This window comes from Leptosomus discolor, chromosome 2 (assembly GCF_034619465.1).
Source record: "Leptosomus discolor isolate bLepDis1 chromosome 2, bLepDis1.hap2, whole genome shotgun sequence".
Classification (NCBI taxonomy): Eukaryota; Metazoa; Chordata; class Aves; order Leptosomiformes; family Leptosomidae; genus Leptosomus; species Leptosomus discolor.
Genome location: NC_141392.1, coordinates 87,325,027 through 87,349,754, shown reverse-complemented (window position 1 = coordinate 87,349,754; position 24,728 = coordinate 87,325,027). Strand labels below are relative to the sequence as shown.

General features: G+C 40.5%; 1 protein-coding gene across 2 annotated transcripts in view; it reads right to left on the bottom strand.

The window, feature by feature from the left end:
- Positions 1-24,728, bottom strand: part of RARS2 (arginyl-tRNA synthetase 2, mitochondrial) — a 40,100-nt gene that overhangs the window by 6,566 nt on the left and 8,806 nt on the right. The window contains exons 6-15 of one of the 2 annotated variants that reach the window (XM_086461390.1): positions 23,699-23,778; positions 22,088-22,171; positions 18,308-18,384; positions 14,860-15,015; positions 12,804-12,910; positions 12,088-12,183; positions 9,704-9,764; positions 5,495-5,571; positions 4,067-4,191; positions 35-102 (exon numbers count right to left, since the gene is read on the bottom strand). In XM_086461390.1, the coding sequence (XP_086317516.1) occupies positions 35-102; positions 4,067-4,191; positions 5,495-5,571; positions 9,704-9,764; positions 12,088-12,183; positions 12,804-12,910; positions 14,860-15,015; positions 18,308-18,384; positions 22,088-22,171; positions 23,699-23,778 (931 nt within the window). The remainder of the gene's footprint in view (positions 1-34; positions 103-4,066; positions 4,192-5,494; positions 5,572-9,703; positions 9,765-12,087; positions 12,184-12,803; positions 12,911-14,859; positions 15,016-18,307; positions 18,385-22,087; positions 22,172-23,698; positions 23,779-24,728) is intronic. The other variant, XM_086461391.1, reaches the window with a different exon arrangement.

Here is a 24,728-nt window from a genome sequence, read left to right as displayed (position 1 = left end):
GATGCGAACAACTCAGGAGGCAGCTCAGACTCACCTGAATTATTAGTGCTGCAACACCAACTTTCTCTGCTGTCTCCATAGGGTCTTCTACCTCTTTGGTTGCTGAAGAGAAACAGAAAAGAAATCATAAGCCCATGGTAGCATAACGACTCCCTTGCTCAGGCTTGGAGATGCCAATAAAACAGCATCTTCTAAAACTGTGAACTAGCAATATGGAAATTGTCAGGATGCATACAGCAAGCAGTCCAGGATATAAATCTTTCTTAAAAGTTGAGATACAGCTGTTTCAGATGGGTTTTTCCCCACTTCCCCTAGTATGTGTAATGCAGAGTTTCAGGTCAGAAGGGTTCATTACAACAGGCTAGATAGATAGACTACACTGAGTCCCCCTTCACAATTCAGACAGCTGGTCTCTAAAATCAGGAAGAGAATGACAGGGCAATTCAGATTTTGTTTAAAAACTGATAAAAAACCTCCAAGTGATATGGAGGCTTAAACAGTCAAAGAAAAATTGTTCCAATGCCTAAAGGAGCATTTGGGGGTACATTTAGGGCACATTCACACTATCTACTGTAGATATCTAAACTGCCTATACTCAGAGAATCTAACCTGAGAGAATCACAGAATGGTTTGGGTTGGAAGGGACCTTAGAGATCACCCAGTTCCATCCCCCCCTGCCATGGGCAGGGACACCTTCCACTAGACCAGGTTGCTCAAAGCCCCGTCCAGCCTGGCCTTGAACACTGCCAGGGAGGGGGCAGCCACAGCTGCTCTGGGCAGCCTGTTCCAGTGTCTCACCACCTTCATTGTAAAAAATCTCTTCCTTCCAACCTAAACCTACTCTCTTTCAGTTTGAAACTATTGTCCCTTGTCCTGTCACTACAGGCCCTGTTAAAAAAGTCTTTCTCCGTCTTTCTTACAAGCTCTTTTCATATAACGAAACGCTACAATAACATTTTATTTCCCCGGAGCCTTCTCTTCTCCAGGCTGAACAACCCCAACTCCCTCAGCCTTTCTTCACAGGGGAGATGTTCCTGCCCTCTAAGCATTTTTGTGGCCCTCCTCTGTACCGTATCTAACAGCTCCATGTCTGTCTTTTGTGTTGAGGGCTCCAGAGCTGGACACAGCACTCCAGGTGGGGTCTCACCAGAGTGGAGTAGAGGGGGACAATCACCTCCCTCGACCTGCTGGCCACACTTCTTCTCAGGCAGCTCAGGATACAATCGGCTTTCAGGGCTGCAAGCGCACATCGCCAGCTCACGTCCAGTTTTTCATCCCCCAGCACCCTCAAGTCCTTCTCAGCAGGGCTGCTCTCAATCCCTTCATCCCCCAGTCTGTGTTGATATCAGGGCTTGCCCTGACCCAGGCGCAGGACCTCACACTTGGCCTTGTTGACTTCATGAGGTTCGCACAGGCCCACTCAAACCTGTCCAGCTCCCTCTGGATGGCATCCTGTTCCTCAAGGAAACCAACTGCACCACTCCAGCTTGGTGTCATCCGCAAACTTGCTGAGGGTGCACTCAATCCTACTGTGACATCAATAAAGATACTAAATAGTACTGGTCCCAGTATGGACCCTTGAGGGTCCACTTGTTACTGGTTTCCACCTTGGACATTGAGCCACTGACATATAACTCTTTGGACATGGCCATCCAGCCAATTCCTTATCCATCTAACAGTCCACCCATTGAATCCGAATCTGTCCAATTCAGAGGTAAGAATGTTGTGGGGGACTGTGCCAAAGGCCTTATAGAAGTTCAGGTAGATGATATCCGTAGCTCTTCCCTTGTCCACTGATGCAGTCACTCCATCATAGAAGGCCACTAGTCTGGTCAGGCACAATTTGCTCTTCTCCCTGGGTAGAAATGACAAGAACCTCTCCAAAGCTCCCCTAACTAAATAGACTGAACTTAAGTCTATCACTACAAAACCTAATTAATCTGGAAGAGTCTAACAGCGAATATCCTCACAGCAGCTGCAGAGACATGTCTGCAAAGATATTGCCAGCTTTTTCACAACTTGAGTGATATTCTTCAGCAGATAAGCAGCACACTGTTATGTACCGAAGGGCCTGTTTCATTCCCTGTCTCACGGGGAAGTTCACAGGGCCAAGCTGGTGCTCCAGTTCATCCGAAGTACAGGAAGCTTGCCTACATAACAGCACTTTAGATGCTGGATCTTCTGGGAAATCAATTACTTGTGTTTGGATGCACAACCTCGCCTAGTAAAAAGGTGATGCTGTTGACATATATAACACTTTCTATTTTTAAACTCAGATCACAGTGCGCTCTTCCAGGGTCTCCTGTTTGTCTCTACCGGAGAGAAAGGAGGATTCTTACCATCATCTTTTACAAGGCAAAGGACCGCTTTGCATTTAGCAAAGGACCAAGTGCATTTTTTTTATTGCAGTATATGTAATCTATTAAATTTGCAGAGTTCAGCTTAAGATTTCCTGTCCCAGCTGATTTCCCACGAACAGCAGAATATGGAGAATTCAGCTGTTCTCTTAAGGCATCACTTACGCTGGAACAGTTTTGCAGTACAGTTTTAGAACACTGAGATTCCTGTCTTTTGCTTTGCTATTTCTTTGTGCCAGGTCAGCAAAGCCAACTGAGACAGCTTTTGAGTAGTTCATACTGCTCACACTTCCGCCATTTACAAAATTCAGAAAGGATTAAGCTTGAAAAGTGTGGGGATAGTTCATAGCCCTGAGAAGTCTCAGGATGGCTATTCATTCACAAAGACAAATATGTTTAGATTACATTATTACATTTCATAACATTTGTTTCAAAACAGAACTGTCTCAGAATTCAGGCTTTTGTGTAGATGCTTGATGAGCCACAGACAAAGCTATCTAAGAGAAAGTAAAGCAGCAAAGGAAACGGGCACTATACAGAGGATTTACATGGACAGCAGGATTCATTGAGATGAGCAGAAAGAAAAAGGATGCAAATAATGGAAGCAAATAATGGAAGCTTCAATAGCAGAAGAACCATGTACAGCTAATGGCAAGGAAAGAGTTTACACAACGGTATTTAACTAACCAGCTCCAGCTCCACACAGACATGATTTTTAAAGCTAGCATTGGCTGTCAGATGCCCAGCTCCCAAAATCTTTTCAATGACAGTGAGGCATTTTGATGGCACTCACAAGTTTGTAGTATCTTTCACTGTGTATCCAAACACTTGTCAAACATTGAAGATACTGCTATGAGTCAGGGATTCGTGATTTCTAATTTAGGAAAGGGGAAGTCAGGCAGCAATTCCAACATAAGGGGGGATATTTCTACAAGCACAGGTAGGATTTAGGATCTAACGGGTAAGGTCTGGGTAATGCTGCAGTGCCATCTGAACACGTTAGTTCTTTCAGCTGTTCTTCTGCTTGTGCAATGGAACGTGGGTCTGTTAAAACAGCCGAGGAGGCAAAGCAAGGAAAGACGCACACAACCTCATCGGTTCATGGATTCAAGTCAGCACGTAACTCCAGAAAGCACAAGAGGGGGCAGCATTTCACTGGGAACTGCTTGAATCTTTACTGCGTCAAGAGGAAACGGCTCTGGAGCCACAGCCCGAGGCGCGGGCAAACATGCCCTTCAGCGCATTCTGCTGCAGAGCAGTGACCTCCTGGGGACTCCGGAAACAGCCCTGAGGGTGGGAGGATGACAACGCCGTAGTTGCAGACAAGCTGTGGTCAACCCGCCAGAGCTACAAATCCTTTGAATGAAATCTGACTGTTCCCTGAACTCTGGCCCCAACCCCACTCTCGACTAGTTTGTTCCTCAAGAAAAAAGCAACCGTTGTCCCCCAAAGGCAGGTACTTCTTTCCCAGTGCAAAAGCATGATGAGATAATTTCACTGAATGTTAAAATTTGCAAGTCTGTAATTTAGGGAAGTTCACAGAGTTGCAAAGGATTATTTTAACATTGTTTATATCGTGGGAGATACAGAAGGTGCACAGATCAGGGCAGATTAGTCTGATGCAGGGAACAATGAAGGGTAGAAAAGACGACACGTTTTTGATCAACACAGAACATCAAAAGAAATTAATAAGACCTGAAATAGCTAACTTTTTGTGGAAGCCATGTTTTGTAACACCCTTGCGCGAACTTCATTTAAAACATCTTCCAGGAAAATTACTTCTCCTCTCCGAGTCTTCATCCCTTGAATGAGACCAAAAGACACATGCTGGCACCTGTGTTGAAAAGCAGCAGGACCTAAAATTACATTTTAATCAAGAGAAATGTTTGCAGTGTTTGTTCAGAGCTGGATTCTTACCAGGAAACAGCAATCACAGCTGAATAAATAGCGCTCTAATGTGGGAAGCTTGGTGATATAATCAGCAACTCTCGTTTCAGCAACCAAAGCTCCATACTTATTATATAATGGGAAAATTACGATCAGAATTGTGATAACCTGGTCATTTGTGTGCTTCTGGGAACCTCTCTTGCTACTAGCTTTAGTACAGAGGACTCAATGCAATAAATTGCAATAAATTGAGGAGAGGCAGGATGTAGACAGATCAAATTACTGTGGCAACACAGATCTGTTAATAAGATCGGAAAGGGAGTCACAAGAATTCCATTGTGGCCACATTAAACTAAAAGTGTAATTAATCATTGCTAATAATAAAACATTCATTGCTTCTGTTCACAATAATCCCAAGCATTATTCTGGATCCATAACCTAAGGTAATTTTAGTGCAACTTTAAGCACTGTGAAAGGAGGCAGACTAATATTCCTGAAGGCTAAAATCCTATATTTAACCACAAAACCCATGTAGTCTGTCAGAGAGGAATATGATTTAGTCTGCAGATCCATTATTGACCTTTGCTCGGATTGCTAACAATATCGGTAATTACAATGAGTAACAGCAGGGATACATTTCCCTGCAATAGATACTTCAAGCCTGAAGCATGATTCAAACTCTGATTCAGATCTCTGCTGAAATATCTTACTTCAAGAAGTAACTGTTTAATATGTGATCACACAATATCTCAGAAGAAATGCCATAAAGTCTCTGAAAGATGGTTTCTCTTTTTCACATCAAGCAGCTGTGAAAGCCGTGTTAATGACAGACAGGGCTGTTTTTCACATCCTGAACACGTGGCGATGTCTCCATTCACAAATAAAGCAGACCAGCAGGAGCTGACATACACATGAAAAGGCTGGTGCCGAGGACCTGAGGCCCACGTTGCACACAATTCTGAGCATTTGTTTTCTTATTTTTGCCTCTTTACTGGACTAGCTTTAGTTGGATTCTACAGGCCAAACGTCTGCTTGCACTCTGGAGTTCATTAGTTGCACACCAGCAGCACACCTTGTAGCTTAGTTTCATCCAAAATGCCTACATGATATGTGCTACAGCATGGTGGTAGGTGGACGCACTCGGGAGATTCTCTTCAAAAGAGCACTCCACTGGAATTCCAATGTACGTATTACGCATTCTTAAAAAAGAAAAAGGGGGGGATATATAATTAAGATTCATAAATACATACCTTTCTGCCCAGTCATAACCCATGAGCTTCAGTATTTGGAACAAATGTTGAAAGTGATTACTTTGACTTTTATCTGTCTAAGGAATAGAATTGGTACATATCAGAAAATACTCCAAGCTTGATAAGGATTAGCTTTTAACACATAAACACACAACACCGCAGAAACTGTGCCAGTAAGTCACTGCAAGCAGAATTAAGACTTATGAAGACAGGCAAGACTTGAAAAACGTAACAGCTGGAATCTATGGCAATGGGATTTTGCATCTTGTTAGAAAAAGTAAGCTACCTTTTCAAAGATGATTATTCCTAAGTCAAAGGCAAAGCCATGAAGTGAAATGAAACCTTGATGTTCTTTAGTTTCACACAATCTGTGAGCTGCTCATCAAACAAAATGCCTCCATTTTCACTTCAGAACCTTGCTCCTCTTGTTATATTCCCATGTTTTACATCACTAAACTTTAACGTTCCTTTGGCTTAGAAACACAACACCTCTTTAAGCTGTCTGTCTCCAGAGCCAGAACCCACTAGTTTCTATTGTCTCCAGCATGACTTGTAGAGTTTTACATAATAAGTCAGGTGCACAATTAAAAAAAAAAAAAAGTATAAATTATCACATTTTCATATTAATGATGCATCTTGTGCTCTCTTCCAGATACTGTCTCCTAGGACTTTCATCAGTTTCTGATGGCAGTTCATGTCTAACCACGATCTCCGTATGTGTTTCTAGCTACAGCTGTTGCTACACTTCCCTACCTAGCTGCTTTGACTACATCACTCAAAGACTCCTTTATTCCTCCTTAATAACCAAATAACCACTATTTATTTATTTGTTTGGTGATCCAAGACAGGGAGTGAGCAGCGAGTCAAGTGCTTATCTGTGGTTTTTCCCCTCAACTTTACCATTGTATCAAGCTGCAAGCACCTGCTGCCTCTCGCAGTGCCTCATAGCCTGCTCCGCTCCTAGGCATCGCCCCTCTCTGTGCCCATGCACAAGCAAGGCTGATACATGGATAGCAGTGGTCAGCATTTCAAACAGGCCTTCCAAGCTCTTTTCCACGCACCTGAGACATACCAGAGAAGCTCTCTGTACCTGTAACAAAGCCAGATCTCTCTCGCTAAAAGATCTCACAATAAACTTTACAAAGTTTAGATTAAGGCCAGCTCACTGTACTGGCCTTGCTGCCTCACTCTTTCCTCTGCTTCTCTCCAGGTCTGAATTTATCTCTATTCTCCTGCTTTACAAGGGATTATACATTTTGTGACAGAAACCGGTTTTGTGTGCACAACAGCATGACCCTCACCACCTGGACCACAATCACAATATTTAAAAGCCTCTTGGAAGGACAGCAGTCTTTTGTGAGTAGATATTGTGGCAAATCATGACAAACCTCACTGACAAAAGACTCCAGTCCTTCTGGACTTAATTGCTTCTTTGTGACTGTTCACTGAGCTGAATTTTCAGCTAAAACTAAACTAAAAGCCAACTTAAGTTTGTAATCACTTGTCTTGACCAACATATACAGAAGTAGCATACAGAAGAATATTTAAAATAATTAACAGAAAATAATCTAATAATAATCTAATAGCTTTTTTAAATAATCCTTTAAACTACCACGGAAAGACAAATATGAAAAGAGAGGCCAAGACAAGAATGCCTATCAGGCAGTACAAGCTAAATTGCAGGTTTCAGCTGGTCACCTGAAAACTAAGCATCACCTCCTGTTTCGAGATACTGTGGGACACTGCAAGAGGCATAACAATGAGTGTTTGCTATGCTTGGACAATCCACATACTTAAAATTGCATGAAAACCGAATTTGTTAAGGATGGAAATGCCATCTCTGCCTAGAAGTAATAAAGTAATACTCAAAACATGGATGTGTAAGTAGGTTAAAAAAGATGAACCTGCAGACACTGCCATTTCATAAAACTACTTTTTTTTCATAGCTTCACAGCACAGCAAAACGACACAAAAGCTCAAAAAGAAGATTCATATTACGAAGAATGGCAATTTTTTTCCTTACAGGACCCAAAACCATACATGTCCAAATGTAGCCTAAAAGTGGTTAGCTTTAAGGGAGAAGTCTGCGGCGCGACAGTGTGGATTATATTTAATTCTTCATATATAAAAGCATTTTCATCTCCTGTTTTAAGTGCAAATTTTCAACAGAATCTTAGTACCTCTTTAATAATACATGTCACTCAGTTTAAAATGTTGAGAGTATTTTGCTCATGTCATTGCATTTTTATGAAATGAGCAGGGTTTTTTAAAAATATAACTTGGTGAATGCACTGATTTACAGCATTACAAGTAACAAACCAATTTAACGTTCTTTTAAACAAGTTGATCTGATGAAAATACGATGACCTTATAAAATAAGACTCAATAGCCTCTAAATATTTTTCTTGTAACAAGATCAGGATTCTGAAATACATTTGTATTTAATAATTAAAGACTAAAATAATCTGTGTTCTCACTTAAACCCATGAAGTCCTCCCACCTCTGGTAACATCGAGTAAAGTCCTAACCCACTACAAAGTACTGCCACAAAACAGCAGCAAAGCTCAGCAGGGCTGAGCAGTTCCCTCATCAGCCCGCCTGTCCCACAAACTCTCCAAACAGTTCATGTTACTGCCCTCTCATTTTATGGCCCACTTTCTCAGCCCTCAGAATGTCAGAAGTGATAAAAATACTAACCACGTCGCCCAAAAACTCTGCAACCTTAACAAAGTTGAGAGAACAGGACTACGCAGGCTAACCTGTCATTTCCAAGCGGAATGAGACATTGACTGTAACAGACACATCGATCTCACCGCAGTCCGGTTTTGCTGCAGATCTCCTTGGACCAGGAGCAGGTCAAAGAGGCCCAGGCAAGGAAGTAAACAGTTACCGGAGTTCAGCTATGAGCAGCCAGTCAACTCGAGACTATTGCTTCCACACTTTTCTACTCACTCTGTGAGTTTAACATTCAGCCCATATCCTAATCTGTGCAAAATACCCACCCAGCTATTTTCTTTCTTTCTAATTGTTCCTTTTCCCTTGGTGCCTCCTACCTCATGGTGTAACAAGTACAGATAATGACCTACCCCCATGAACTAGACAGGAATCCTCCTTAACTCCTAATGCATGGCACTTTCACAGCCACACTGCTCTTCGATGCCAGTGAACCTACTATGTTCCAGTCAGCAGAGGCAAAAAAACTCCCACCAAAACCAAGTAATTCCCCGCCCTCCCCCTCCGCCCCCCCAAAAATGCAACCAAAAAAAAGCTCCTGGCAAGCTGCTGAAGACTGAAAATAAAAGGAGGAATGTGACTTAACTAACAGTTGCACTTTAAACTAGCTGTGTATCTGATTTTATGCTTACTGATCTCCTCCCTTCCCCTGAATCACAGCATTGACTTTTGAAAAAGCTGTACCAGAGAAGATATACGGGCATCACCAAACACATCACAAACAACAGGCAGACTTTTCCCACATGTTAGTAATTGACTTCACATGGGTTTCAAAATTATTTTTTTCTAAACCTGGGAAAAAGAAGATTTAAAAGCATCATGTGATATGTCCTTGGTAATACTAGAGCAAAAAAGAATTTCAAACAAGTGAGGAGATAATCCTGCTATTCATTACTGATACTGTTGGAACTGTTAAAAGCAAAATAATCAAGCCAAGAAATACAAAAAGATTCCTTGTCTACAACTGCTTCGTCCAGATTGATTAAGCAATACTTCACGTGCAATTTCTACACAATGAAACTGAGGCACTGTTCAAAGCCACAAAAATTTACATTTCAGACTATAGATATCAGAACTTCAGAGTAGACTTCGATTCATTTTAGACCACTGATTTCTAAATGAACATTTTACGACCCTTTATAACACTAACAGCTTTTTATGACTTGATTAAATATTATTTACAATATTTATATAGAAAATACAATGTCAATCGAATAAAAGTTCCTTTAAAATTAATTGCAATGAATTTTTGTAACAGAGAATAACTCCAGAGCAGATTTTTCAACTGGTCTGTAGGTCATGAACTGAAACAGAACCAAGAAACACTGCCACATTGAGGCACAGCTGCTGGGCAGAAAGGGCTTCTATTTTACTGCCAAAAATACCATGTCCCAAAGTCATACTGCGAGCAAGAGGCCCCCTGGATTATTGGTGAGAGTCAGGTCAAAAGTGTTTGGTGAATCTAGAATTACTTACCACATAAATCATAGTATCACAGCTATGCTTATTCATTCTGTCTATAGCAGCAGCAAGATCTCTGAAAGAGATAATGAGAAACTGTTTGAACTTTCACTCAAACTTAACTTCTCATTATTTGCCTCTTAGGAAAATAATCTACTCTTATGGAGGGGAGGAGACTACCCAATCAGATGGATCTATGTATGCCTTACACAAAAAAGAGGACACATATACTTTGTTCATGACATGCTTGAAAATGTTTTTATGAAAATTACTGAGGAAACAGTTCTTATGCGCAGAGTAAGTCTGGTCTCTGTCTGCCTACTGGGACAATTAATCAACTAGGACTGGAGAGAAACAACACTCTCCTGGAAAACTAACCCAGTGCTGAGCGTTGGGTTATACGACAAAAAGCTCGTCTTCACACACACAATGTAGGACAGAGAAACAACTTGCTCAAGCCCTTCCCAGGGCTGCCCCAGGAGAGCCCCCAGCCCCGTGTCCCTGTCTGAAACCCACCCCAGGGGTCACCAGGAGCAGTTCTCCAGATCACCTTCTGACTGAGGGAGGTTACTGCTTCAGGGGCAGGGGACACACGGGTTGCAAGGGAAAAAGCATTTTGCAATTGCACAAGACTTATTAAAGGATGCTTAGGGGAGGAACCAACGATGGGAAAAGAGAGGGAGAAGATGATAAAAGGGGTAGGTGGCTTGTAAACCGATTGCTGGTTAGCATGTTTGGTTATGCCCTGCACCTGATCAGCACAGTCTGTCTTCTCATTAAACTGCATTTCAAACTCCTCCAAGGTTAGGGGGTCTCTCTTGTGTGTGCACATGTGTTTGGAGGTCTAATTATCAGTAGGGGGACTACAGCTCATACAGGCCATGCATCTGTGATGCCAGCAACTGAAGGGACTGGAGGTAAGTAAAATTGAGTGATAGCAACTGTTGTTTGACCTTGGGTCACAGGGGCCAAGGTCTCTCTGCTGCCCACAACTGGAGTGAGGGCACACACATCCACATTTGATTGACAGCGAATATCAAGCTGAACTAACCAGCAAGTAGGTGAAGTGCCCTGAGAGCCAGGTAAGTGTGTGCCTTCCAAGATGAGGCACCCAGAGGAGTCTGGACTGTTGGCATCAGAAGGTCCAAGCCAACAGCCAGAGAGACCACAGGGCCTGGGGGTTGACAGAGAGACCTGCCTGTGTCCATGTGTGTCTCTATGCAGGAGGCAGCAGGCCCACCTGCTGGCTGGACTGCATGTCTAAGCTCAGTTACCGGCGGGATCCACTGTCTCTACCAGCAACTGGAGCGGGGCTATGGGCCCTGGGGGCTCGCAGGCCCAGGTACCAGCAACTGGGGAGACCTGGGGATCCAGGGGCCAGCTAACGAGCAGACTGAGTGCTGAAACGCAGCTACTGGAGGGCTACATATTGTGCATACATACTCTGTACATACAATACATCTGTATATTACTTACGTAGATAATATATATCACATAAGTACATGTGTATGTATATATATACACACATGCACACATGAATATTTCTTCACACTAATAGACCTTCATCCTAACAGCCAGAGGGGAGGGAACAAAATGAGGCCATTCTGAGTGGTTTTGTCCACATTGCCCCGTTTGGTTGCCTGTATGTACGTGTGTGTGTTTGTGTGCCTACTGGGAGCAGGTGCTCAGCCTCACTACGGGTTGGACCTGCGGGCGTGGAGCTGTGACAGCCTTCCCTCCATCTGGCTACAGCATTCAGCAGCTCCCTAATGTGCAGGATTGACTGCAGCATCTCTCTAACACCCTTGTCCTGAAAGGCTGTACACAGTTTACCCCGAGGGCTAGACATCTGATTTATTGACATTACTGGCACAAAGAAACTGCTAAGGCTTCCATATTAAAATACCCAAGAGAAATCTTAGGATACTGACGAGAAGGCAGGAAAACAGTGATAAAATTGATGGTACAGTGCTGGTGGTCCACTGAGTCAATGAAAAAATAGCTGAACAAGCCATTTTTTTCCTCATCACACTGTCAATAAACATTTTAAGCAAAGGTCTTTCTAAAACCTTCATTATTTGGCAAGTGTTTATTAGATTAAGAGATCCCAGCTTTGTTTTCAAAGTCAGTAGCTGGAGAAAGTATTATGATTTATGGAAGAGGAGCTTTCCTAACAGACTGCTTAAGGGGAGGAAAAGTATTTAAAAGCAGTTGTTTTCCTGAGCCATTTTCATCCCATCATAGTTACATTACTAGTTCTAGTTATGATTACTCATTAGTCAAGATGTTCCAACCCAGAAATTAAAAGCTTCAAAATCTGTCCTACCAGTTACAAATATACTCACATACAAAAGTTTACTGGAAAATAAATGGCAACAAACACAGATGGGCATACTTGCCTCGTTATATAAAGAGATGTCCCATCGCTACGCATGACTGTGGAAAACGATGAGAGGTCTTTCTTTTCTGAAAGATCCACAATTCCTGTCCCTTTTCTGTAAATTGAGAGAAAACACTGAAGTAACTGCAAGCCAGATCCAATATATAGGGAAGTTCAGATAAGACAGAGGTCAGAACCAAAACAAAGGCCTCTTGCCATGGAACCCCCCTCGCTCTAGACTATCTCATTGTTTTCTTTGCATGACTGTCTCCTTTAAGTCTTTTTGAAGACTATTCCTCTTAAGTTAGGTGTCACCAGTGCTGATGTCAGGGAGCTGCCTGCCCACATTCTGGTGCATTCAACGACTACAGCTTCTGCCCCAGTTCAGCCAGGCAGCTCCTTCATCAAGGCAAGGATCTCATCTAACTCTGCTCATAAATGGCACACACAGCTTCCAAACTAATTATCAGCCTAAAAGGCCATTAGGAGTTGAACACTGTCATTGCACCTAATTTGTCATGGCCAGGCTTCTGCGCTAGCCACAGAAATGGCAAACTTAATTTTTGACTGTGTCTGCACAAATCCTGTTGGTCTTCTACTACAATAGCTTCTAAAAACATCTTAAGAAAACTCTTGCCCTGAGATTATGTACAAACCTCAATCATCATATCTCATTTGAAATACAAATGAGGCATTAAGTAAACTACACCAATAGATTGAATAATGAGTTCATACACTGTTTTCTGAAGGAGTCCTTTATCCTCCAACATCTTTAGAACTTCCTGGGACTTCTCTTGGTAAAATGATTCTCCAGAATATTCATCAAACTGCACTCCAAGACGCTGAAAAGTTCCAAGAATATCAAAGAGTAACATTGTTAAGACTGAGGCTAATCATTTCTGCAAATTAAGTCAGATGATAGGTCTGCGTCACAGGTCAGAGAGAGTGCAAAGACTAATTTTATTCCAGGAAATGTCACTTCATTGTTAAAAGGAAAGGATGCCTGGTCTTCGATTTAATTGATTTCTGCATTTTAGAATTAATATCCCTGAGTTGAATACAGTGTTGGATATAATGTTCACGAGAAATGAGGCGTAAACTGGAGAGAACAATTAGTACAAAAAATCTGAGGTGGGTCTCTAACTTGCTGTGCCGGAGGCAAAACCAGTGGACTGCAGAGAAGTTACTTGGACATTAAACCAACCCTATTTTAAAAGGATGCTAAAAGAAATTTAAAAAAACCCAGAAAATAAAAAAAGCAGAAGCTGCTCACAAACACTGCTGAGCATACAGAAATCACCATTACTAGGAAGGCTGAGGGTAGACCTAGGAGAGAGAGGATGACCTTCACTGTCAAAACAGAGTGAAATGTAATAGTACAAAAGACAAGGTTTTTAACTGAGAGCAACAAAGCTGTCAGTCCCTCAGCTCGATACTTATTAATCTGAATGAAACTGGGACAGAAAGATCTAGCTGTACCAGTCATCATGTGATCAATGATGAGTGACCACCACGATGCGGCTGCATACACAGCCCAATACCCACTTAGCCTAACAGGTCAGCTTTCCACTAGAGTTATCAAGGCTGTGCCTCGCTTAGGACATCTTAACTTAGAGTACCTGGCATGAATCCAGCAATATGTTTCAGGGAAGAAATTAAAGCACAGCCAGCTTATCTGAACTACCAGCAAGGGGCAGGCCACTTTTTAAGTTTGCAATCAAGAATAAAAGAGGACATGTCCAATCTCTACAAATACATGAAAAGGAAGAAGATTGAAAAGTGAAATTTTAAGTAAAGAATAATACTAGAAGAAGCAAGTGGGTATAAAATGAGTCACAAGTTCTTTGGACCTGCACATCAGAAAAAATGTCTAAGCCTATCAAAACTGGACACCCGCTCCAGAATTTCATCACAAGAATGCGGTAAAGAAAATACCCTAGCTGGTTTTCACATGGACTCAGTTGATTCTTGAGTAAGATTGCATAGTATTAACACCAAGAGACTGGATTCAGTGACAGAAGCCGTAGGTTATTCCTGTTTCTGAAATTCATAATACTCATTTTGTGGTCCGTGGCGCAAACATCTCCCACAGAACACTGGACACCAGCTGCATTCTTGAGATTACAGTATGCAACAGATGGCTGTATATTAGCTCAACTCAACCTGCAGGTAACTTATGCACTGACTACTATTGTAAACTCCTGCTGCTATAATTACTTACGCTCAATTTAATATGCAACACACAGAGCTCTGCACTATAACATTAGCTCAGAAATGTGAAAACAGAATTATCTCCTAATAAAATTTATTACAACAAAACTGTTACATTTAGCGGGCTGTTGCCAACTTCAAAGATAACGCAAAACTGAACAATATTTATCCAACACTGAATTGCTTTGTTCCTTAGTACAATACTCCTAGCTTCAGGGCTTCCGAGAAGGGAGAAAAGTCTAAGGGCCTGCGACATGGATTCCAGTAAACAGAATGTATCTAGGGCGTCAGCCACTGAAGTGATGGTCTGCTTGGATGTTAAATCAACTACTGTGCTTCTTCCAAACAGAATGGGGCATAACCTGGCGCATCGAGAAACATCTTCCCTACAACACTGTAAAGTTTTCTGGAAAGGCAATGAACTGACAACACTGTAACAACCTCTGTTCCCAAGTTGGTTCACTGCTTGGCAGTCTCTTGGATGAAAAGGTGCTGTGCACTGTCAATTAGCCTGGTGGAGCAACAGATAAAAAGAGACCATTTTACCAACAACACAGGAAAAGCAGTGGATGATTTGTACCTTATAAATTCGGATGTATTCCTCAATACTGAAGTCTCTAAATTGTTTCCAAAGTGACAATGTCTGCTCATCATGTTCCTCCAGTTTTCTAAAGAAATCCTTAGCCAGCGCTTTTGTGTTTTCATCTTCTGCTGCTCTGTTAATCTGCACATACACCTAAAATATAATGGCACTGAAAATGCTGAAGAAGTATAATCCTCTCCTCTGACAAAAATAAGCAAAGTTCTACAACAAGACAAATACATTTAAAGATTACATTTGTAACATCAAAATTTTAAAGACCTGTTAAAGGAACATGTTTCCTATTTAAAGGATGAATGAGTAGTCCAAACTCCAATCGGAAAATCTGCAGCTTATCTTGAAAAAGGACTAATGCCGTAATTCCTTACTGCTGTCACTTTCGTCCTCTTCATAACCTTGAGACAACTGCAGCAGCACAACATAGAAGAACTAATTTATGCATGAAAGGGAAACCATCACAGACTTTTAAACCAGATTTTTCTTCAGAGGACCACAAAGTTGATACTTGTAACAACTGCACTGCCTAAAAGTGAGATGGCAGTTGAAGCAGAAAAATCCTAAACAGACTCAATGTTTTACAAGTTCAAAAAAAACCCCAATCCGGTTCTAATCCAAAACGCCTTACTTACAGTGCTCTGCACCCTTTCTAATACATGCTGTCTCTCTGTGGCTGAAGTCAAGCATATAAATGTCAACATCTGACTAGACACACACATATACACTGTCAGTTTGCTAAAACCATTACAACCTCTTGTATTGGCCAACTTTACCTCTGTACAGCAAATTTGGCCCTCCTGTTCATTAACATATTACTTTATATCTAAAGGCCAAGTATTCATCCAGACTAGGATTCCTTGCTTTCTACACATAGCATCTTGAAAGCCCATGGAAAAGTTTTTAAAGAGTTAAAGTACTATCTAAAAAAAAATTACATTAACTAGTGGTTACGCTATGTATTTAGATCCAAATAGTTCAATGCCATTTAACTTCTAAGTCTTTGTAAGAGTTTTGATCCCCAAATCATTGCAATCTTGATTAAAAAAAAAGAATAATAATTATAAAAACCTCACTGCTGCAATGTTCAGACAATGAGTTTGTCAACAATACCTTGCTCCAGTGGGTTCCACCTATTACAAAAAATAGCTTCCACGGCAACACTCTTGAACTTTTCCCCTTCCTTTTATGTTCCAAGTTTTTTAGAGATTTTAACAGGCAGTACTGCTGACAAGCCTCAAAGATTAATGTTTGCTTAGTTCTGCCATGAAAAAGAGATTTAAAGTAGAGGGAAAATTCAACCCTTTCCAAAAACAATGCTCTCCCTGCCCCATCAGTAGCTTCACCCATTCTAACCCTCGCCCCCTCGTATTTGATGTTATAAAGCAAAAATAATGCTAAAGCCATATTTGCACCTTATTCTTGACCAAAATGGAAGGTGCAAAGATGTGTGGAAAGGTATGCTTGTCTATACATTTATCTATATAGAAACTGTGCTATGGAAATTTTCTTTTTAAATGGACTATAGGAAAGATTAGTTTCATACAACAGCAGAAAAAATACCACTTTGAAACACATCTCAGTCTTTTTATATAAACCAGGAATACAGCTGGACAAACAGTTAAAAACGGGGAATATCTGAGAAACTAATTTAGTCTCAAACAACTACTGGTTTGGAACATTTTGCGGCTTGACTGAATACTGTTCTTTACACTTGAAGGTAATTTTTTTAAGTTCATAAAGCCTACATGCTACTACAATAGCTGGTATTTTAAAGCTTTAGTGCAAAATTCAAGTATTTGAGATTTAAATCCCAAGAACGGACTGAAAGTATAAATTAAAATTAAGTAATACGCAGCAATGCACAACCACAAGAATATGACTACTTCTTATCATCTCTTTAAATCAGTCCTACAGCTCTATAACACCTCCATGCTGAGAATCCATCAATTTTATTGAGCAGGCCTCAGGGATGAAGGAACAAGCGAACAAAGTTTATCTACATCAAAGAAGCTGGCAAACTCAGAAGGAGCTATTCTGCCACATAAATGATCTGCCTAACATGTATTCAGCTGTAGAGTATCCAAGTATTCAAACACTGTTCCTTTGCCAGTAAACAAATTTATGCAAACCAGTCATCCTGTGACACACTGACTGGACACCGGCATTAGCAATAGTTCCCGCACGCAGCTCAGAGGGCGGAGCACTGCTCAACTTTATAATAAGAGAACACTTGACAGCGCCACAAAAGAACCCCGACAAAGCCCCATTAACACACAAGATCTTTCTTTTAAAGATGAGGGCTTGAACATGAGCCATGCAGAAAATTCTGCCCACCTATCCTCATGGTTGTTGGATTTGTGCAGTTAAGTACGTAAGTCACGTTCTCTTACATGTAGCACAGTTGTCAATCAAAGATCACTTACAAGTACCAGAAGATTAACGAACACCTTTTTTGCTCATTGCACTGTATGAAACAAGAAGTGACGCAGGAACAGATAAAGAGGAAGAAATAAATAACTCTGATGATATTAGGCATATTTGGATGGAGCAAACCAACATCCCAAACTGTATTAGTCCTAGAAAAACAAGACTCGTTAAACTACCTCAATCGTTACGGCTAACCTGGAGAGTCCACTGAGTCAGTTTTGTCCCTGACACACAGAAATGCAATCCACAGCACTTGCACCATGCTGGTGGGCAACTGAGAGGGCAACCTCCTATAATTAAACAGCCTGCCCTACTGTTGAAAGGCATTTCCTGAATGCCTGTCAGCAGAAACTGCACGTTGTAATGCTCCGGGCACTTTCACACTCTTGGAAGAAAGAAGAGCATTCTGGAGAGCCAGAAGAGTATTCTGGAAAGCGATGGTCACTCCTCCTTACCTATATATGCTAAGCCTCTATACTAGATACATAACACTTTAAAGATCCATTTCACCAATCACAGTGTTTTGTATATTGAGCAATGTAAACTAAATGTTACTTATTCCAAAAATACTAGCAACAAGCGGATTTTTATACCCTAATACGTCACTTCTTTTCACAACTTTGGTAACCAACACACTAGAGCATTAGATGCGAGACACCATTTCCACTGCAGTTCCCGTAGGGAGCTCAGCAGTCACCTGTGTCCAGTTAAAGACAGTGGCTATCGGTCACGCTGGCTGTGGTGGTAGCAGCAACCAACGCAACCGAGTATCCATATGATCACCTCCCTTATGGGGCGTATTTTTCAGCCACATGAAACCTGTCTCTGCTGCCATGGCCTAGCGAAAACTGTCTCTGCTGCAATGGCCCAGGCTAGCACTGGTTCTTCAAGCAAGGTCATTTAAATCCAACATGAGTCTCAGACGTATTATTCTGTACAAAATTGACAGCTAAATTCAATGGACTGTCTTCTGAAGTCCCTAGTCGGTCTTCTCTGAACTTACCTCAGAAAGGTGTTGTAAAGGACTGGATTTTAGCTTTTCTTTGTTGCCAAAGCGTTGGAAACCAACACCCAATAAGCCTTGAATAACAATTAAATACAGAGTTAGACAACAGCCCAGAATATATTGCTTTGTTGATTAAGTTGTTTTCATAAGCATGTCTAGTCTTAACATTGTATGTAATAAATGTCTACATTTTTAAACAATGTAATGTTGTATGCTACAAAAACAAATTAAACCCATAATGTATTATTGCACTGCGTGAAAAAAAAAACCCTAAACTATAATAGCTAGAAATGAGTAAGAAATATTATGTTGATTTTTCAATTCCTCATAAATGGAATTTGTGTTTCTGGACTCATAAAGAAAATTATCTTTTACACAGCAACCCGCTGTAAAAGAGAAGCCACAGAGTAGAAACTGCCCAGCAACAGAACATGCTCAAAACTCCTTGTTTTGCTTCCTCTCTTAACAGTATTATCACTTCAAGGACAATAGAAACTGGGACACAATACCACTTCTGTGGTATTTTCCAGGGAACTTTTTGCTGCATGCTGAGAATACGCAGATTTTTTCACATACCAAATTTGACTTAAGCACTTTCCAAAAACCATCTGAAGGGGCAAGATCCAAATCCCAATCTTTTTGTCTAAATCAAGAGAGACCATTAACTCATTCAGTAACCTAGCAATATCAATACTGGGGCCTCTTAGACTTTCTAAAGCTGCTTTTAAAGCCATTTCATTCCTTTGAGCTGACAAGGACCAGGACTGATGTGAAGATACCACCTGAGGAATAGGTATGCAGGCATCCCTTTGAAAAGCCCTCTGCAACTAAACAAATAGCACTTGTCTCAAGAACTTCCCTCTTAGAAACACTGAGTGCAATAGAAGCCATGGCAGACTTAGGTAAGAAAAAACAAGTTCAGGTTTAGGAAATGAAATTAGCCTAATTCTATTGAATGTGATTTTCTTTACGGACAGCTTGTTCTATGAGCAATCAGAGCCTGATTTCCTAATGATGTCTTAGACATTAGTGTACCTACACATTCCACTTTTCAACGCTGGCTTCACACTCCAACCCCCAGCAAGACTGCCAGTTTTTTTTCAACCCAAACACATCCTTCCACATGTTTCTGTCTTCCCCAAACTATCCCCAGCCCTTGTTACACTCACCAGTTACCGGCAAGATGCAGCATGTGTTGGGACTGATTCTGACTTAGACATGCTGACTGGTAAACTGGGCAGCAAAACTCTGAAGTTAACTTTCTCTCCCAGAGGGCACTACATTGTATTTCCGTCTCTACTTGGCTGCCAACTGTCACAATATTAAAAGAAATTTGTCCTCTTGGAGACATTTTTCTTTGTCAGATCCATCTGAAGTTGGCCAATGGGTTCAAATTTATTAGGAGTAGAGTGACAGGAAGACAGATGGACAGACAGTGTGACTGCATAAGCTTTGTTACCTTAAGCAACCTGCCCCAAAACTGCCTAGAGGTTGAGGACTTCTCTGCCATGTTTCAGCAAAATATGATTTCAATTATTACATTTTAAAGCCTCTGACAATAGCAGTTGTAATAGAAATGCTGACAATTCGTTAACTATAGCACTGTTTCTGGGAAAGGACCAGAATTATTATATTAAAATAATACTCCTGTGCCATAATTTTGTGAAGCATGACTATATTATTTGTTATAAAACTTGTCATATATTTGAGCTAAGCTAGCCCAAAGAGGGGAGCATCCATTTTGAAAGAAACAGTTGGAACCACTAGGTCAAAAGCGTGATTCTAACAGTTGTGTGCTGGACAACAGGTACGCATGTAAATAACAGGCACTGTGATCTTTATACCTTCAGGAAACTTCGTATTAAAATACATAGAATTCCTGCTATTCAGACTTAGGAGTACAATTTAGTACCTTCAAAGACAGAGTGAATGACGTCAGTTGAGAAGCCCTTTAACCACATTGCATTTCATTGCTTAATTGTCATTGCCACATTCATTATACAATAGCATAGTAATAAAACTATGTCTAAGAGGCAAAAATAAATGAGATATGAAATGATGAAATTACTGAATTTTAGGTGAATCCATTCTGTATTCAGTCCTACATAAAAAATCCTAAGTGAAGCAAAGCTTTGCTATAAACTATCATTTGATCAGAAACAGGGTTAGGAAAGATGAACTGTGGAGGAAATAATTTAACAAAGGAAAAAATATTCTGTGACTGCTCTCACAGTCATAAGAATGTTTTACTCAACTGTCTAAAACCCAGGAATTTATTCTAGAAGGAGAACGGCTAGAACTGAACATATTTATGTTCTTTACACTGCTGAATCTGAACACATGAATGGAGTAAAAGTAGGGTATTTGCACTAAGGTTTTAACCCAGCTCTGTTCATAAAGCCGGATCATCAATGTCCCCATAAATAGCAGTACCAGCGAAACTAGAGGGGGCAGCATAAGGGCTGGAATGAGCAAAAGTGACCGCTTAATAGACATTGCACTGTGTGTTCGCCATTTAAAAATAAATACATGGACACTGTTTTGAGAACCTACTGCAAAAGATGTGGGGGAGTTTCATAGTTTTCACAGGTGTACTAGCTTTCAAGAATGAGGAAGTGGGCATGACTGCCTTTTTTAAATGCCTCAAATACGTCGAAAACAGCTTTTGGGAGGAAATTAGAAAAGGAGAGGAGAATGTGGATCAATTTAAAATGTAAGATTAACAATAGAAATCAATAAAGCTGTGAATCCTATGGTTAGGTCAACTGCCATATAAAAGAGATATTTACAGATCCAGCAATTGGATATAAACAATCTCTGGTTAGGGAATAAATATCAGGCCACAACAGGCTGCACGTGAGAGGATTTTTCAGTCCTCACTTATCTGACGGACATTTCAGAAGAGGTAGGAGTGTGTACGTGTCTGCATGCAAACGCACACGCATGCAAGAAGGATAGTCTTCTAGGGCCTATTCCCTTGCACATTCTTCACCCACACACCTCTCTTTTGCTACATTTTAAAGGGAAACTGAATATTTGGGAGGAAGCGTCGGAGTATCTTTAAGACACAACTTCTCTGGGCCTCACCCTGCCAAAATGCCGTTGCTGTGGAAGTTAATTATGCTCTATGAATAATTAACTAGTTTCCAGAAGGAACAAAAAAAACCCCACAGATGAAAACACCACAACACGCACACACAAGTTAACCAAATATAAAATACACATTTTGTAACAATTATTCTATTGTTGTGTGTACAGGTGTGGCACAGGTAAGTTAGCAAGCTTACTCTTCTCCAGCTGTTACAACGTGCAAAATCTGAATAAGGAAGACTGTGATACTATCACAGCAGACATGCAACAGCTCTGGTAATACGTGTGCATTTTGTCTGGAGGCAGCAACAGAAGTGTGTTCAGCTATGAGAGGTCCAAATGTATAACAAGCACACTCAGAAAATATTTATACTGCCCTTTAAAAATAAACCCCAAATTACACATACGTAATCTGAGAGAGGAGCTACTGAGGGGCAGAGGGACTGTTGGGTAAATTTCCTCCTGTTATTGCTTGTACAGTAGTATAGGTCATACTGCTGATGAGTCAGTCTGGATTGTTTTGTTCACATTTTAAGGAGATTAGCTACAGATTACATGCATGGAAACACAATATTACTCTTTAAGAGCCCAGAGTGAATCCAATGGGCCTGCAAAAACTGAAGCTGTAAACCTAGGCCATATTATACAGCAGAAAAGGGAACATGAGAAACAAATACTAAAACATACCAAACTGCATGCCCCAGTCACCAAGGTAATTTATTCTTACTACTTCATGTCCCAGTGCAACTTTGAGATTTGCTATAAAATTTCCTGGTAAAGAAAGAAAATTGGTATTATTATTCAGCTGTAGGTAGCCCCTCATCCCACCAAAACCATTTTCTGGTTTTGTATGATCTGTGTTCAAAATGAAGAGGAAAAGCAAACAGATTAACTACTCCACAGAATTTGTTTCAACACTTCACAACTAAAAGCAATAGCATCCTGAGCAGGAAAAGAAAGGCCATGCATTTGAAAGGTGCCATAAAGTGTCTCATACAACAGTGATAAAAACATACATACGTGTATGTGCATGAACATACTGCAAAGTATATGAACGTGAAAAACACTTTTTAAAAAGTCTTCTTGTATTCTCATAAGTATATGTCAGTATAAGTAATTCCCATCACAGTCAAGCAACCTCATACCAGCAGGTTAAGCAAGTACTCAAAATTCACAAGCTGCTGTTAACTGTGACATTAAATAGAGAACACCAAGTCCTGAATCTCTAGATACTGCTGGAGCAGTACTGAGCTCTGCACTTAACTACACTACGTGTCTGATAGGCTACAAACTTACCGTATCACAGAAGCATGTCTTGGTTCTAAGTGTTATCACTGGAAAAACACTTCATCTTTCTCCTGAGCTTAGCTACAACCACAGAATTACAAAGAAGAAATGCCCACATCCCTTCCTCTATTTTCCTGTGCTTTTAATTACATTACTGATGTAAAAGGTCGTAGAAATCTTTCCCTTATTATAACATATTACAGCTTGCAATTACTTTCAATTCCATTCTCTCCAGCCAATTCATTCTCTCACTATTGGACAAACATTGATCTACAGAACTGTTTTTGAAAGTATTTTTTTAATAGCAAAGGGTCCAGAAATGGAGCATAAAGAGCCCAAAATATGTAATTTCACTCAACTATCAGTCCATGAAGAGGCAGAATAATTAAATTTATGTAATTAATAATTACACGTGATACATTAAATATAATTAAAACCTAATACATTATTTGCTGCACAGATGCTATAGGATCTTCTGCTAATAACCCACTAGTTCTTATTGTGAGGAAAAGGAGGGAGAAAGAATATTTTCCAGACACTATTAGAGTACTGCACAATAAACTTATTAATTATTCCATTACAAATTACAGCAACTGTGTAGTAATACTGGCATAAAGCAATTAACATATAAAAGCAAGCTTTTTGCAAGACAGCCACCAAGACATTAACTATCTGACTGCTCTGCAGTCAAGTGCAAATTGGAAATCTAAAATTCAAAGGACTCTCATAACACCTCAATGAAAACTGCCCTGGGTGTCTTTGTAAAACGATTTTAAACTACTTCATTTAATGTTCACAGTCATAAAACTATATTACGTGTGACTTAATAAATCTGCCAACAACACACCACGCTCTTTTCTTCACTGCATCATGAGCGAAAGGTTTTTAATTAGCAAGTCGAGCCTGACACGGCCACTACATTAGAGGAGTGAGAGGTTAGCAGTGCTGCCCTGCCGAGTGAAGCAGGAAGACAAAGCAGCCCTTTTAGGAGGCAGTTAAACGCATACTTACCTACTATTGTGGAACGCAAATGTCCTATGTGAAACTTTTTGGCAATATTAGGGGAGCTGTAACAAATTTTCACAAATAATGTTTGTTCAATGCACAAGACTACCAGATCACCAAGTCAAAAGAACTCGACTCAGGCAAATAGCAGAACAACTGAAATAATAAACACATCATTTTCAATTTTCCCTTAAAATCCCCTGATTAGCTTCTGTTCTAGACAGCAAATTTTCCTATCCAACTAGGTTTTCCTCCAGTATCAGTTAACAGCCAGCGTGACTGGGAAAAAGAAACCACAAACAACCCCACAACAAAGAACGCCCCCCCCAAAACTCAAGTATACTAGTGACAAAGGACTTCTCACTTCTTACATGTTTTTGATATATGCATCATTCTCCTCATACCTTTATTAGAGATTAATCTGATATCAGGACAGGGGACCTTGTGTATGAGAATCAGTAACTAAACTCATATCACCTTCTACCAGCAATGCCCCCCCCAAACCCCCGCCAAAAAAACCCACCTGTACCCACCACTGTTTTCCCCTGATAACAGAATGGAAGTTGAGCTATGAAAACTCACCCTCCAAATAAAAGCCAATTGCTTACTTTCCCTGGCTATGGTAGCCTGCAGAGGGAGTGTAAGTGAACAAAATATCTATACATAAACACATCCAAGTCAGCCCCTTTTCCTTCCATGAGCAGGTGACCGTAAACAAAATTGCACTGGACAGAAGTTTTGGGTCCAGCAATTGAGAAGATTTAGCAAGACAAATACCTGGCTGCTTTAGCAAGTCAGAGGAAGGTATTAAGGTGAAAGAAGAAATGGGTTAGTGGCTGAAAATTCAGGTCATGTTTCTTGATAACAGAATAAAAGAAGCCTATTTAAAAACTGAATGCTAAATGAGAATATTCTTAGTGGGGCAGTGTGAGGTGTGAACTCTAAGTATCAAAGATATATTCTGGGAAAAAGCCTCAATTCCCTAAATATAACATATATTCTACTTGGCAAATACATCAGAGAAATGAATACAGAT